The following is a 17052-nucleotide window of genomic DNA, read 5'->3' as shown; positions in this document are numbered from 1 at the left end:
ACTGGGTCCTGTTATTCTTCGACTTGGACGCATGCAGAGTCACTGTGTACGACTCAATGAATAAAGAGGAGAAGATTTTTGACAAGGTCTTCCAACTGAGAGACAGGTAATATAATGTCATCTATTCCAAAGTCGCGGGGAATCTATTACTATTATGTTGATCTCGGGTAATAATTAATTAATCATAGCTTGCAACTGCATATGTAGGGCTTGGGATCGGTTCCGTCAATTGGTCCGCCGGACTTGGAAAGAAAAACTTGGACGGAGGTTTCATTTTCCAGTGAGTACATGCATGATCCAAAATTATATTGAATTGAACCTCTAATTACAGTTAATATAAAGAGTATATTAAATCTCTCATCGTTTCTCATGTAGTGTGCAAAGCAGGACCAGGGAACTAACTTATGCGGCTACTACATATGCGAGTATGCCCACTGCCTATCAAACCAAATATGCACAACACGAGAGCTCGATGTACGTATACATAAACCATTCAAAATTTCATTGCGTATCGATTTGTTAAGTTGTTAATTAATTTCATATATTGATACGTCATTATTTTTCGAATGATAGCATATTCACATGAGGGATAATCTCCCACATAAGGATTTTATCACGGCTGTTCAAGAACAACTGATGGGATTCATTAACGAAGAAGTTCTTAATCCCGATGGTGAATTCTACTACGACGGATCGACAATTCATAACGTCGGTCCTTCCTCTTCTGACATAACATCGGCCTCGAAGTCGTAGCTATAGCTACCGAGCAAATGAATTGTACTATATATGCATGTATATATATATATTTATATATGTACACATTTACTTTAGTGCTAATATATATTTTGGTAACATATATGCACATAAAATGTTAAATGCTTTAAATTATACATATGTGTAATATATGATTTATACATATACACATATGCATATATATATATATATATATATATATATATATATATATATATATATATATATATATATATATATATATATATATATATATATATATAATCAACCATGCAGCAAACAGGGCCATGCAAATAAAACAAATGGTGCACCGATCTTTAGTCCCGGTTGGTAACACAAACCGGGACTAAAGATGGTTCGGCCGGCCACGTGGCTGACCAATCTTTAGTCCCGGTTGGTAACACGAACCGGGACTAAAGATCGATCTTTAGTCCCGGTTATTTCACCCGGGACTAAAGATAGCTATCTTTAGTCCCGGATTCGTAGTCCCGGTTGGACAACTTGGACTAAAGGGGGTTACCAACCGGGACTACAAACGGTTTCTCCACCAGTGTTAGTGTCAAAATATTAACAAATATTGACACTACCAAATTAAGTAGTATTCAATTTAAACTATTGTGGATAAAATTTGGTAGCAAACCAAACATGCACTTGCTACTATTAAAATTACTAAAATTTTGGTATGGTAATAAATTAGAATCAAACCAAACAGGCCCTTCATTTCCATGTTGAGTCTCATGCTCACTTAACCCACAAGTGGAGTAGATCCCAAAATATTACAAGTCAGAATAAAATTTAACCCATCATAGAATAACGAATACGGATAGACCTCTGCCTAGATTTATGGTTTTAGGATAGATCAAATCTCATCATAAATTGTAAAATTTCGGGATGAACAAAATAACTACATAGCCGAAAGTTCAACTTATAGAAAACTAATATAATTGCAATGAGACCGAGCAATCAAATGGGTAGGGAGTAGGGATGGACGGAAAGCTCATGACTGCTCGCTCAGCTTGGCTCGACTCGTTTCATTTTCTTAATGAGCTAAGCTGACATTTAAGCTCCGTATAGACAACAAGCAATCTCAAGCTAGCTCGCAAGTCTTCATGAGCTAGGGTAGACAACATCTCAGCATGCCACAGGTGGGTTGTTTCTGCATCTGGGCTGTCGGCCCAAACAAAGAAACAAAACACGCTTAACCCAAGCCGCTAGGCACCAGCGCCGCTCGTCGCCCGCTCATTACGCTGCCCATGCCGCTCACTGCCTGTGATGCACGTCGTCGGCCCACCGCACGCCTCTCTCTCTCTCTCTCTCATCAAACTCTCACGCCGTGCTCCTGTCTCTCATCTCGAACTTTCACGCAACGCCTCTCTCTCTCATCTCGAACCGCTAGCCCACACCACCCACACCGTGCCATTCACAGCCCGCCGTCGGTTGTGTGGCCGCACCATTCACACGGATTGCTCCAGACAAGGTTGGCCGTAGTCGAGGATCCGAACTGCTAGTGGGGCAATGGCAATGCTCACTGATAGAGAAACTATCTTTCCTCTCGATTTGTAACCCCCATTTAGTATCGGTTATTCAACCGGGACTACGAATGCGGGACTAAAGATCGCTATCTTTAGTCCTAGATGAAATAACCGGGACTAAAGATCGATCTTAACACCAATCGGGACACTCCAACCGGAACTAAAGAGGGGATAACAGAGCAGTCCAGATGATCCCCTTTCTTCTTCTTTTTTCTTTTCTATTTTCTCCCGAATCAAGTGCCATGCATATCCCCAAATCCCAAATCAAAGTAACATCCCAAATCCACATCACAAATCTTAAAGTTACTTATACACATAAATCAAATACATCGTAAATCCTAAAAAAAATTACACACAAATCAAATTACATCACAAGTTCTACAAAATTCATCGCAAATACATCACAAATTCACATCACACACAAATCAAATACATCATAGGATCATGCACTAAATCACAAATTCTAAAAAAAAGAAACACAGAGGCGCCACGTGGCCCTCCACGTTGTCACGCCGGCCGCCGCCCCGCCGCGCGGCCCTGCGCGCCGCCGCCCGCTGCCGCACCGCCGTGCTGGCCGCACCGCTCCGCCCTGCCGCGGAGGCCACCGCCCGGCCGGCCCACTCTCTCGCTCGATCCAAAAAAAGAGGAAGGAAGAAAGAGATAAGGCAGGAGTTAGAGAGGAAAAAAGAAAGAAAGAGATAGAGTTTGTTGTGTGAACGAGAGAAGAGGATAAGTAATAGGGATTATATAGTACATGATGATTTTTATTCCCGTTAGTAACACCAACCGGGACTAAAGTTAGATCTTTAGTCCCGGTTGGTGTTATAAACCGGGACTAAAGATCCTAGGCGCCTGACACGGTCTGACATGGAACCAACCGGGACTAAAAATCATCTTTAGTCTCGGTTGGTTTTACCAACCGGGATTAAAGATCATTTTTAGTCCCGGTTGGTAACACCAACCGGGAATAAAGATCATCTAGTCATGTTGTTCTTATAAACCGGGACTAAAAATCATTCTTAATCCCAGTTTTTAATGGAACCGAGACTATCGTGAATTTGGGTCGACCGATCGAAGATGGTTTCTCCACCAGTGACAAGCTTCAATATCACGAGTTAATGCCTCCATGTCCGTGGTGTGATATCCGAATTCCAGAATCACTTTCCTTTATGGTTTATCCAAGTATCCTAGACTTTTAGCCTCTTAGATTTGTGCAGTACCACTCATGTAGTCATGTAATCATGTGAACTCAATCTGAAATTGTTTAGCTTTGAATGAATATCACTATACCTAGGCACCTAGAACTCCACCAGCTAATAATCAGTTTATCTGTTTATGAATTTGGGCATGAAATGGTGGTCGGAATGGGGGGAGGGGAGGATGAAGAGAACAAATTTGAGATGGACGAAAGATGCAGTAAGCCTACCTTCTTAGCGTAAGTGAGGGAGAGGATGGAGATAAGAAGTCAAAGGCTCGTAGATGAGGAGTAAAAAGGCCAAAGGGAGGTATTTCACTATCTCCTTCCAAGTGCAAAGTAACGAGAGGAAAGCGGGCTGGTTGTTGGAAATAATTTAAGGTGATCAATGTTCCCTCCACGAAGGAGAATGGGAAAATGGAAACAAAGGCAAAGTGCATGTTTTGTCATCACTGCTATGCTTGTCATCGCCCCGATTTTCGTTCGGGATTAAAAATTAATTAATAATGTATTTCTAGAAATTAAATTAAAAGTTAAAGCAATTTAATCAAGTGAAAGATTGGGAGAATTAAAGATTTTCCTTTAAAAATCATGGCTGGGAGTATTTTGTAATATTCTTTGTGCCCTAAAATACTCTCCAGATTTTTCCGTGCATTTTCGGAGCTCAAGAAGTAATTACAATAATACAAAGTTCATTTAATCAATTTAAATAAAAAGAAAACAAATTAAACCGGCCTCCTCGCCGCCGATAGGTGGGCCCCACCCGTCAGGGCCATCTCCTACCTCCGGCTACCCCTCAATCGCCGCCATGGTCTCCCTACGTCGCCGCCGATTCCGCCCCCTTCTCCACCCGCGCGCTCGCCCCCATCGCGGGACCACGTCGCCCCACCTCCTCCACACTCCTTCCCCAACTTGCCCCCAAAATCCGGCACCTAGTCGCCGCCACCACCCCTCGATGTCACCCCACTTCCTCGCCGGCTGTTGCCGCCCTTCCCCGGCCACGCCCGCGACTCCCGAGCGCTATAAAAAGCCTTCCCGTGCCATCCTCTCTCTTTTTCCCCATTCGCCCGAGCTCCCATCCCGCCCTCTCGAGCTCCCTGCGTCGCTCCTCTCTCTCCGCCATCGCCGGCGATCTCCAGCCACTACTCGCCACCATCCTAGCCAACGTTGCGTCGCGCGGCCACCACCACCGGCTTCGCCGCCACAAGATCAAGCTTGGCCACCACATTTCCTCCCCCAAACCGCCGCCCGAACGCCGCTCCCACTGCCGACCCGAGCTCCACCACCACCCGCCGCCTCCGGCCGCCTATTGCCGCCATCCCCGTCCACCTCAGGCTGTGCCACCGCTACCGCCGGCGTTGCCACAGCAAGGGCCAGCCCGGGCGCCGCCCATTTCCACTTCTCCACCACCGAATCACCACCTCCACCGCAAACCCAAGGCCATCGCTGCATTCGCCGCCTCCGTTCGCCGTTTGCCACCGTTGCCAACCACTCCACGTGGCGTCATCGCTTCCGTCAGCTCCGCCATACCGCACAGCCCCTCGGCCACCCCTCCGCCGGCTCCAATCGCTATCGGAACTCCGTCCTCTCCGCTCGAGGTGAGCATCGGCCATCCTCTCTAGTCTTTGGCCGGCGATTCACGCCGCTGTGAGCCTCCTCTTCAAATCCTAATCCCTTTGCCATTTCACCTAGGTCGCACCGCTTCTCGGTCGCTCTTCCGTCTTCGCCGGAAGCCATCGGGCCGCCATCCGCGTCGCCTTCTCGAGGAGCCGCCGCCTCCCTCCGGCGGCCGCTCCCGTCGTCGCCGTGCCTCTCGGTGAGCCGCCTCCCTCCTCTTCTCTTTTTCCCCTCCTTCGCCGCCTCCCGTGCCGTGCGCCACCGCTCCTTGCGTCACCGACCGTCGCCGCCGCTTGCCACGCGCCGCCCAGCGCCATCGCTCGGCCGGTCGGCTTTGAGCCGTGCCGCCCATGGCCGTTGGATCGGCCGATCCAGGCCGTCGGTCTCATGGACCACTCCCGTGGTCCGGGTCCACGGTGCCGCCCCAGCCGCGGTGGACCGTGTCCACCGTGCGCCCTCCCCTTGTGCCGCTGACGTGCGTGGCCCACCTGTTGGCGTGCCTCTCCCCTTGATGACGTCAGCGCCCCCTTTTTCCTTTGATAAAATAATTAATAATTGCGCAATAATTCGGATTTAATTCTAGAAAATCATTTAAATGGCTCAAAAGCTTCTAAAATTCATAACTAATTCATACGAACTCCAAATTGGGCCATTCAACTTGCAAAATTCATCTAAAATTGAGCTCTATATGTTTGTTTACTTTTTATGTACTGTTTACTTGGTGTTTATTAGATTTTTTCCTCATTTTGCGTGCCGGCGAGTAGATTCCGTTGTTTCGGAAGATCGCGGTCATGAGGAAAAGAGTTCGAAAGATTATTTTGAAGAAGCAAGGTAAGTCACACATTCCCCTTGAGCATTTTGATCCTAATTTACAAATGTTTTACCGTTTGCAAATAAATATGCATGTTTTGCTAATTACATGGGATCAGGGTTTACCTATCTGCTTGCTTGTGCCATATTATTTGATACCTGTCCTTTGTCAACCTTGGGTGATAAATCGACTAGCTTGTGTTACTTTGATGACCTAGCTAGAACTGTATGCTTAGCCATGCTTAATTACCACTAGCTCAGTTGATGGGATAATTGTAGTATTAGACCTTTTTAGTATCATAACGAGCTTCGTGCTCGAGACACCCGGCCATGTTTCATTGGTCGTAATTATCCAACTAAAATGCGACTTAAAGGTGGACTGTGGGTACATGGTTTTGCTAGACGCACCCATGGCAGTTAAGGACCGGTTCGCGGGATGCACTGGAAGACATACAGCGCTTGCCACAAGCGGGAATGGGTAACTGCCTAACTTTAAGTATAGCTTTCCTCGGGCTGACGCATCCAGGCAAGGGTGAGCGTGATGGAGTTCAGATGGGCCCTGCGACGGCCTATGCGGCTTACTGATTCGCCTTGGCACGAGGGGGGCTGCCCGCTGCCTGCTGGGGGAGGGGGCGAAACCTGAGATGTGGTGTGCTTGGTCGGAGGGGTTTATATGAAGGGTCTTGTCACAATCACTTGATATGGTGACGTGTCCAGCCAGGCGCGGTGACATGCCGGTGGATTGTGTCTTGTGGGTACAGTTGTGCACCTCTCGCCAGAGTAAAACTATTCGAATAGTCGTGCCCGCAGTTATGGGCGATCAACCATAATCAACGTGATTAGTCTCACCATAAATTGGCTTAATGAACAGATGTAGTTCAGGTGGGATGGTTGGGCCTGTTCAACATGGTGTAGCGTTGATCAGTGGAGATATATTGTTTTACTCAATAAAATGTTTTACAACTGCCTTTATGCAAATAGCCACAAACCCCTCTTTGTATCCCCTTGCACGAATGCATCGTTGGTGTGGCTTGCTGAGTACGGTGGTTGTACTCAGTCTTGCTATTGTTCCCCCTTTTCAGAAGTGTAGTGCTTCTGAGCTGAAGACGAAGTTAGAAGACCAAGGCTCTGACCCTAGTTGAGTTTTGCTTGTGGAGTGGAGCTGAAGCCCCACTAGGATCGCCTTTTCCGCTGCTGCCGTTCTCTTTCGGTGTGAGGACTAAGTGCCTCTGCTGTAAGTATTTTACGCTCTATTTATGTTTGGAACTATATATTACTTGTCGTTTTGTGTACCCTGGCTGATTCCTGGACAGGGATTTAATACGCAAAATAGTCTGGAAATTTGGGCTAAATTTCTGGGCGTGACAATACTGCCCTAGGGAACCACTACAACACTGAACCATCACCTAGATAAGTGCACACTACATCTGAACAAGCTTGCAAGGGCTAAAGCTCAAGGTACACTTAACTTTCCTTTAGTTGATTGAACAAGCTTGCAAGGGCTAAAGCTCAAGGTACACTTAACTTTCCTTTAGTTGATGGTTCTATGATTGTCCATCCTAGTGAGTATGATCATGATCACACTAAATTTTTTATTGCTCATATTATAACTCAACATGATTACTTGTTTATAGGATGGTTGAGCATAAAGGGTTTAGTGCTTTGATGAAATGGATGAACAATAACTATGAATTCATTGGTAGAAAGTTCATAAATAATGAAAGCATGAAATTTTATGGATCTGAAAAGGACCAACTCATAAAACGTCTTAGGGAGGCTGAGTCCATAAGGTTAACTATAGATATGTGGACATCCAATCAAAACCGTCAGCATATGTTTTTGGTGGCTCATTACATAAATGCTGATTGGGTTCTGCAATATCGTGTCCTAAACTTTGTTGAGGTGGATCCTCCTCACACCAATATTGTGATAGCTCATGCTATTTTTGATTGCTTGATTAAATGGAAAATAGAAGATAAGGTCATGACAATAACCGTTGATAATGCTTCAAACAATGACACTTTGTTTCAAATTTGAAGTCTAAGCTTGCTGGTAGAAAGAATACACATTTTGATTCTGAATATTTTCATGTTCGTTGTGCTGCCCACATAGTCAATTTGGTTGTTAATGATGGCCCGCAACCAACTCAACCTTCAATAAGCAATCTTAGAAACACTGTGAAATATGCCTCCATCTCAAAAAGTTAGACATATTACTTTTGTCACCAAGACCGAGAAGAAATTAACTCATCTTGCATGTAACAAAGATCAAGAGTGTATGCATGCATGCAACCAATGAGTATTAAGATGACTCCTCGGGTTCCGATCAAACATTTAATTTATCTGTTAATTTAAGTCTTGCATACATGGAGACTACAAATATGACCAACTTAATTGAAAAAAAAAACAAAATATGAATTAAGTCTTAACACTTTTGGATGGAGAGAGTACTTTAAGAGGTCTCAAGCCCGTACGTTGGAGAAATTCAATAAATATTGGGAGAACACAAACAATATCATTCTTATTGCTACAATCCTTTACCCTAGGTTCAAAATGAGGTATATTAAATGGTGCTTTGGTCAATTTTTTCACAAGAGAAGGTGTGAAACAAAGGTTGCTACTATGACTATGAGTTGGATAAGCTCTACAACAAGTATGAGATAATATGTCGCCACAAGCAAGGTGAGAACAACCGACATAATGTTCACTTGGCCTCATCGTAAAGGGATACAAGCAGCTCATTGGCTTCAATTGTTCCAAGTGGATTCTAGTCCTTTTTGAATCAAATGCTACATAATCCTCAAATTCTGAGTTATTCATCTATCTAGATGAACCAAATGTTCCAAGGATGATAACACATTCAACTAACTCAATTACTGGAAGGTAAATGCTCATAAGTTTCCTGTTGTGTCCAACATGAGAAAAATGTTCTTGGTTTGTTCCAATAGTAGTGTGTCATCAGAATCCACTGTTAGCACTAGAGGAAGAATTTTTTATGACTATAGGAGTGATGTTGACATTGAAACAATGGAGTTCCCTAATTATGTAGTGGCAAGCAACTAGCTAGTAAGTACCGTTTATATTTAACTTAGGCACTAGCAACATAGATTAACAATGTACATCTAGTAAGTTTTTGACTTGACCAGTTGATCAATTGTAAGTTGGAACATGAAAGTTGGAACCTGAGTGTGAGTGTGTCTATGTGGTTATGTACATGATGGAAGTAAGGAACATTGTTGGTTTAGCCTTTGAATATGTGATTTGTTGGCTTCATGTTTAGGTACAATTGCATTTGATTTGCATAGTTAAACTACATGTGTATGTGTTTCCATTGTAAACTTGTTGGGTTCAGTGGTTTTGATGCATGGTGTGGCTCATGAGCCAAACGTGCCATCTCAAGCTTTCAAACGAGTTGAGCCAAGCTAGGTTTCTAGCTCATTATGATAACGAGTTGAGCTGACCCATCTTGTTATCTTAATGAGCTAGACTGAGCTGAGCTGAGCTAGCTCGTTATCCAACCATAGTAGGGAGCATTCTAGACCTAGAGTCACCGATACACTGGCACATGGAAACTAGGCAAGAAACTCGGTTTGATGTTCTTTTCTACCTTTACCATGGTATAAACACTACCAAGCAGCGCCATGCCATGTCATATGAAAACTACTTAGATCACTATTATCCCCTATGCATATTGTCAATCCATAAGTAAAACATTAATTAATCACTCAAATCTCTTTCATCTCCACCCATCTTCTGCCTATCAAGAAGACATTCATAAACCTAGCGGCCCCGAAGGCCCAACCCAGATACCCATATGAATAGAGCATTCCTAAATATGGAAACAATAAATCAGAATATTATCCCCTTTCATATAAATGTGTCTCTCTTTAATTTTTAGTATACGATCCTTTGGAGTACCTAGTATATCCTAGGGTTGTATAGCAGACACTACCTCCATCAATGCAAAATTCGATAGTGTCTAGTGCATTAGTTTTTGCATTGAAATTTCTTCCTCTTTTCCTTCTCTCTCAACCAATATAATGGCACATCACCTAAAAGTCTATATGACAATATAATCACCTAAAAGGAGATTAAAGCAATTTGTATGTTACCCTCGAATATAAGAGAAGGGGATATTTAACTATGTATCCACTATTACCGTTGTTCCTATTTCATTCCCACTAGAGCTCTATTAAATGTCCATGTTTCCCCTCCTCTCCCTTTCTTCTCTATCTCTCCTTTCTTTGTGCAAGAACTGGGTGGTGGCGCAACAATGGAGCTCGAGCCCAACAAGGCAACTGTGGTGGTTAGGGGCTTAGGGCCCCTGCCCTTCATTTCACAACAGGCAGATGGATCACGGATGCAGCCTTGTACTTAGCGGAAGTTGGACATGGGTGTGGAGATGAGAGGAGGTTGATGGTGTTGGTATTTATTACAATCACAGAAAAATCCGCAAGCGTACATATATTGTTGTAACTTTCACCGAAAAGTGTTCCAGGGTATCGTATCCACAGGGAACGTGTGTGTATAATCTAATAATATGATTCTTCCAAGGACAACAACTAAATGGTAGGCTTGGGATAGAGACGATTCATATGGGTTAATTATCTTAATTTAAGTTTAAGATAAAACTCCAATTGCTTCGGGCACCAGCTTACACCTGATCTACCCGGGAGACTTCGGCCTAAAGCTCTATGATGTATCCGAACATGGAGGATCATGAAGAACGGACATGACTGTCATCACCTGCCGCCTACCTCTACAATCCGTGGAGCACACAGCAAACAAAGATAACCTCTAGCCTAGACACCGCGTCTATGCTATTAATTACTACCCTAATCTCGGTGACACGCTTATAGAAGATTAAGGTACTCTACCTAGGCAGTGCGATGACCGCAACAATGAGAATACATCTTAAATAAGAAAAGTAAATACCAAAGGAGATCACGAATACTCACTTATAAAAGAAGCATCTGTTGAGGTAGAAGATCGGAGAGAGTGCCGACATCTTCGGCACTCCTCCGAAACTCCCCTAGAAGAATGTCAACATCTCTAGCACTCCTCCGAAACTTCCCGGAGATAACTCCGACATTTGGGGCACTCCTTTTGGAGCTTCCCCTCACTCTCTGTCTATATTCTAACTCTACTAGAGAGTAGCCTAAATGTGTAAGTGAGTTGTACTCCACTTGTGCAATTTGAGTGAGAACTTCTTCTCCTTTCGTACCTCCCTATGATGGTGGTTAAGTCAGTAACTGCTGGGGAACCAGGCATACCGGCAATTTGGGAGGCCTAAGGAAGTGACCCGTGGCGTAATGTGATAAACGTCAACAAGTCAAACAGCTCAAGTACCACTACTACTACTAGTAGTAGTGATGCTCACTTTGCTGATGTCGTCAGAGACTTGCACGCAAGACAACGGTCCATAGTAATAGGCTAGTAGCCCCTCAGCAGCAATGCTTTTGCAGACAGAGCTAGCCCAAATTTGATTCGTGTGGAGAGAAATCCCATAACCATTTGCAATCTCAACCTGTTTGGAGAGTTTCTAACTGTTGCAGCTTCTACTAGAATTAGAAGCTTCCCCAAACATTTTAGATTTTGGTCCAACTTCTAAGAAGCTGTAGTTGTAGATTCCAAAAAATAAACTAGAAGTCAGAAGTTGGATTCCCAGCTTTTCCAGATTCCCACCAGCTAGCTTCTCACCAGTTGCTTCTCACAATCTTAAGCTCCCCCAAATAGGTCCTAGAAGTCAGAAGCGGGGAAACCCAGCTTTTTCTAGATTCTCAGAAGTTGGCTACCAATCAGCTACTTCTCAGAATCTTAAGCTCTCCAAGCAAACCCTATATCAGTTTCGAGCCTTGAACCCGATGGCTTGCGAGTTCGTTCGGTGAATGGTGGATCGAGCTTATAAAGGCATGGCGCCTCCTCAATGCTCCTAGAAGATGATAAGTTAAGAAAATAATTAAAACATGATTATTATCCCTTTATAATGGTGATGGTTTATTTTTTAAGGGAATAATGGTTATAGTTTTTAATCTTTATCCAATGCAGATGCCCACCTCCTCATATGATGCCTTTACAGATTTGGATGTTGATAATTAAGCAACAACTACAATATAAGTATTATCCCTGAATTTATAATGGTGACGGTTGTCTTTACATACTGTAGATGCCCATCAGACTTCCATGTTTGTAGGAGATACTCCCTCCGTCCTTAAAAAAAACTTACTTCTGGGTTTGAATTTGTAGGAGATACCCAGAATTGAGTTCTTTTTAGGACGGAGGGAGTATGTGGGTTGCATCGTGGCCCATGGGGCAGGCAGTTTATTCAAATAAAAAACTAAGTCCATAGCAGGTGCCTCCAAGGAGTCTAATATGAAAGTAACTATTGCTCATTTGATACTATTTTGAAGCCTGACTACTAATTTGACCATATTTTTTTAGTTTGTTCATTTGAACCCTTTTTCAAAACTGAAGATCAAAGTTGTTCCTATTCCGTGAAGACCAAATAACAGTGTTCACTAAGGGGCAAATTGTCTGTTTTACCCTTGTTCATTTGATCATGTTATATCACAGCTCTTTATTATTTGGAACTTTTTGAAATATTTGTAAGGAATTTGTCTTCAGTTTAACAAGTTTGTTTCAATTTGATAGATTTTTTTTTTGCAAAACTTTGATAACATATTGTCCAACAACAAATTCATCCACCACTCCCTCCCCACTCCGTACAGTGGCACCGTCCCTCCCTCCCTCCATCCACGCATAGTAGCCGCCATCCTTCCTCACTCTGCGTGCCGACGCTGATGCCGCTCCCTCCACCCTCTGCGTGTCGGCGCGGCCCCTTCCTCAGTCCTCAATCCGCGCGCTGGCACCATTGTCCCTCCCTCCGAGCGCCAACACCACCCCTTCCTCCCTCCTCACTCCGTGCGTCAACACCGCCGTTCCTTCGTGTAATGCAGCCACTGTCGTCCCTCCATTTATGTGCCGGTGCCCCCGCTCCCTCCAAGCGCTGCCCCTCCCTCCGAGCGCCGCTGCTCCTTCGAGCGCAGCAACCGCCGCTGCTTCTCCTTCCTCTGTGCGCCACAACCACGGTCGTCCTTGCCTTCACGCATCGGTGCCACGCGCCGACCAACTGTATCACCGAGAAGTTGGATCAATTTTTATGTTGGGATAGGGTTTGTATAACCAGGGGCATTTGGGTCAATTCAAGCCAGCAAATTCATTTTTTTTTCTTTTTCCTAACTGAAACCCTGACGGATCAGATGACGGTTTTGATTTTGAACCGCAGGCTCAAATGAGCAAACCTAAAAAAGTAGTGTCATATTGGTAGTTAAACTTCAAAACAAGGTCGAATGAGCAATTGCTCCAATTTGAAACATCTGCAATCAATTCAACAACTACGATTAATTGGGATGATGTATTCTCTAGTGCTAGATAAATAGCACTAATTGCAGTTAGGGGGATGGTTTGTACTTTGTATAGGTAAGTAGGATACCCCTCAAAATTAGTACTTGCCCAAGCAGCCCCAAACTCCCAAAGAGAATCTTCAGTGTATGTAGAGAGCACTTTTAGGATATGCCACTTAATTCACAACACTTTTGGATTGTGCCACTAAGAGTGCGAATTCCTTCTTTCCATGCCACTTTCGTCGTTTGATGTTAGTTCTCCGTCCTCGACTCGCCAGCAAGTTCATCTGTCCACCACATGTCGCCGCCGGTAGGACAGTCGACGACGAGAAGTTCATCCGTCCTCCACACTACTAGCGAGGGGGGGTCCTCTTCCTATCTTCCAAGCCATTGAGGAGGCTAGGATTGCCTCCACACTTCCCGGTCAACCTCTTTAACGGTTGCTCTAGCAAGGGATGGGCGAGCAGAAGTCAATGAGGCTGTTCTCGAAGATGGAAACAGGAAGCAGGGGCTGGGTCAACCTTGATGACGCAGCCCTCCTTGACGTCTCGGGCTGCTCCGGCGCGGGATTGGCCGGTGGACATAAGTCAAGAAGGACGTCCTCGGCGACGAAGACATGAAGCATGGGTTGGTCCAACCTCCGCTGCCTTGTGCTGCTCCGACGCTGTCGGTGAAATGGGCCTAGGGGTACGCATAGTAGAGGGAAGTATCCTTCCCATCTAGTCGCGTGGCTACACGGCCTCGCCTCCCCCCGCCCCTCGGGTAGCGCTGAGGTGGCAAGGGGGCCTCGGGGTGCCACGTCGCACCCCTCGGGCTTTCGGGGCGTTCTACCCCGAGGCCTTCGCCCGACCACCACGTGGCGGGGAGAGCGGGCGGGGCGAAAGACACTGCTCCGCGTCTTCAATGCGCGGCGCCCCAACCGCCCCACGCCGCATTTAATGCGGCGTGGAGGGACGTGCGGCGCCGCTCGATTGACCCATGTCAATCGAGCTTGACCGGCCTGTGACCGGTCACAGGCGACGGGACGGGGGCAGTGCCCCCACGTTCCGCCCTGTGTCAGGCGGAGTGGGGGCAGGTATGCCCTGTCCCATCGGCACACTGCCAGGGGCGCCCCACACGCGTGGTGAGCCGCCGAAGTCTTCATACAATTAATAGGGGATGACAGGGATGTCCCCCGTGTTAGGCGGGGGGTGGCGCCCTGGAGCCAGGCAACCATGTTGCTTCCGGTTGAAGCAAAGGATAGCGGTATGATTAGGGCCATGTGGGCCCCCCTCCGATGGAGGGGTAGGTGCAAACGGTGCGTGTGGTATCCCCTTAGACTATAAAAGGAGGACCTCGCCCACTGAGAAAGGGGACGACTCTCATAGAACTGGAGTTCAGAGGAAGAACAGCTAGGTTTCCCTTAGAGCTCAAAACCTCTTGTAAAAATTCACCATAATCTCATATACAGGAGTAGGGTATTACGCTCAATAGCGGCCCGAACCTGTATAATCCTTGATCTCCCACACAGCCACGAGAGCGATCTAGCGATTAGACCACAAGCGGAAATAGGCCCTTGATCATCGCGCCATTTTCCCCGGCCGAACTCACAAAGGGGGGTCTCACGACCACCCGCTAGAGAGGATCGCTCCTCGACAGACGCCTCCCTCCCAGGGCTGGTTCTATGAATTTGAGGGCCCTAGGCGAACTCATCGCGATGGGCCCTCTAAGCTATATATAAAATTTATTGATATATAGACGCTAATTTTATTTGCAAAACGAAAACAAATACATCCATATATTAAATTTAACATGCCTGGTAATTATCAAGAAATAAAGTCGACCAAAATAACAATATATTTGTAATTTGGAGCTAATATCATTATTCATAAACTTAATGAAGAATAGAACCCCATCATATCCATTGCTTCCTATGAAAAGATACTTCTTTGGGCATTTCTTGATGCAAAATCATCAAGAACGGTATTAAGATCAATAGTGTCCAAGATATCCTTCTCGATTGAGCACATAGCTAAGCCATTTAACCTTTTTTGCGACATAGTTGATCTCAAATAGTTCTTCAACAACTTCAATTTTGAGAAACTTATTTCAGCTGAAGCTCGTCACAAGTACAGTTAAGAGAATTCGATAGACAACTGAAACATTTGGATATAAATCTGCATCCATAACAAACTTCAGAATCTCAGGCGCGAACGTCGATGAATCTGGCAAACTCACTTGCAACACCTTTAATTCTGAATAAAAATCATTGATTTCAACATCGTATCGTATGAGGTACTAGATTACTAGTATTAGGTGTTGGCCCCCCACCATCATGGGCCCCCAGCGGTCGCCTCGGCTGCATAAGGCCAGGACCGGCCCTGCTCCCTCCCATGACGTACCTTCTCCTTCCTCCCCTTCTCCATCCTCAGCATGACCGATGCCTCCCTCTTCTATGTCTCCGTGATGCTCACTGTGTCAGGCGACCGGAGAAGGCCCCTATTCTCCCATGATGATGCGATGGTTGCGGCAGACTGACGCAACGCTTAGGGTGGGTCTGGCTCGGCAGTGGCGACGGGTTGGAATGGCACGGGGATGGCGGTGCTGAACAGTGGGTGAGCGGTGCTTACTGAAGGGCGGCTGGATAGGCGGGACCACAGGAGTGGAGTGGAAATAAAAGAAGGAAATCATCACACTCTTATGCGCTGTTTAGTTCCCAAAACAAAAATTTTCACGCTGTCACATCGAATGTTTGGACATGTGCATGGAGTATTAAATGTAGGAAAAAAATCAATTACACAGATTGCGTGTAATTGCGAGACAAATCCATATATCCGATATGACAACCACCCCAACTATGAATAGAGTGGCATATCCTGTAAGGGCTCGGGTTGGATGGCATTTACTAAAAATTCTCATTACTGACCCAAGCGCCATTCCCTCCGTTTAGGGATGGCAACGGGTCGGGTCGGGCACGGGCAGAGAGAAACCATGCCCGGCCCGAGACCCACGTGCCCGTGCCCGACCCACGCCCGCAAAGCATATCGGGCAAAATCCCATACCCATGCCCATGCCTGTCGGGCACGGGCATGCCCGACGGATACCCACTGGGCTTGCCTGCCATGCTCCGCCGTGTCGCCGGCCGCCGCTCGTGCGCCGCCGCGTCGCCGGTCACCGCTCGGGCCGCCGCGTTGCTGGCCGCCGCGCGCGCCGCCGTCCGCACTCGTGGGCCGCTGCGGAGCCAGCCGCGCGCCCGCCGCCTCCCGCTCTCGTGCACCGCCTCATCGCCAGCCACCGCCCCGCCACCCGCCTTGCCCCAACCGCCGCTCGCGCTCGTGCACCACCACGTCACTAGCCACTGCCCCGCCGCCAGCCACCGCCGCACCGCCGCGCCGCGCTGCCAGCCGCCTCCTGGTTATTTCCCCTGCGCCGCCGCCGCCGCGTAGAACCGATAGAAGATTGAGAGGTTGGGTTTGGGAGAAGGATAATGCTAGGGTTTTGAGTGAATGTATATATTGTTGTATACAAATGGGCCAAACGGGCTATTGGGCCATGAGAGGAGGTGTTAACGACCAAATTTGGGTTAAACTATTGAGGAATAAGTTCATCTGAGATCCCTGAACTTGTCAACGAGGCATGACCGCATGAAGGATATACATAGGCTAAAAGACTTTTGGGTCGGGCATAGATTATCCCCGGACATAATATAAAACCCACACGTGTCCACTAAGTTCACGGGTATCAGGTCGGACATGCCCACGGGC

The 17052-nt window shown here is 46.2% G+C and overlaps 1 protein-coding gene across 1 annotated transcript; it reads left to right on the top strand.

The window, feature by feature from the left end:
• The first annotated feature begins 3411 nt into the window (after window positions 1-3411).
• LOC127780211 (uncharacterized) lies at window positions 3412-7550 on the top strand. The gene is made up of 5 exons (XM_052307150.1): window positions 3412-3420; window positions 4642-5078; window positions 5173-5296; window positions 5862-6086; window positions 7542-7550. Exons 1-5 carry the CDS (start codon window positions 3412-3414, stop codon window positions 7548-7550), a joined length of 804 nt encoding a protein of 267 aa, XP_052163110.1.
• Window positions 7551-17052: the final 9502 nt, after the last annotated feature.

This window comes from Oryza glaberrima, chromosome 7 (genome assembly GCF_000147395.1).
Source record: "Oryza glaberrima chromosome 7, OglaRS2, whole genome shotgun sequence".
Classification (NCBI taxonomy): domain Eukaryota; kingdom Viridiplantae; phylum Streptophyta; class Magnoliopsida; order Poales; family Poaceae; genus Oryza; species Oryza glaberrima.
The sequence above is the reverse complement of the archived record's forward strand: the minus strand, read 5'-3'. Positions and strand labels throughout refer to the sequence as shown.

Bases quoted from the DNA above. Each gene is read 5' to 3' on its own strand.
- LOC127780211 (XM_052307150.1), top strand. The intron at 5,079-5,172 runs GTGAGCATCGGC...CATTTCACCTAG, and splicing joins CTCCGTCCTCTCCGCTCGAG to GTCGCACCGCTTCTCGGTCG. The intron at 5,297-5,861 runs GTGAGCCGCCTC...GCCGGCGAGTAG, and splicing joins CGTCGTCGCCGTGCCTCTCG to ATTCCGTTGTTTCGGAAGAT.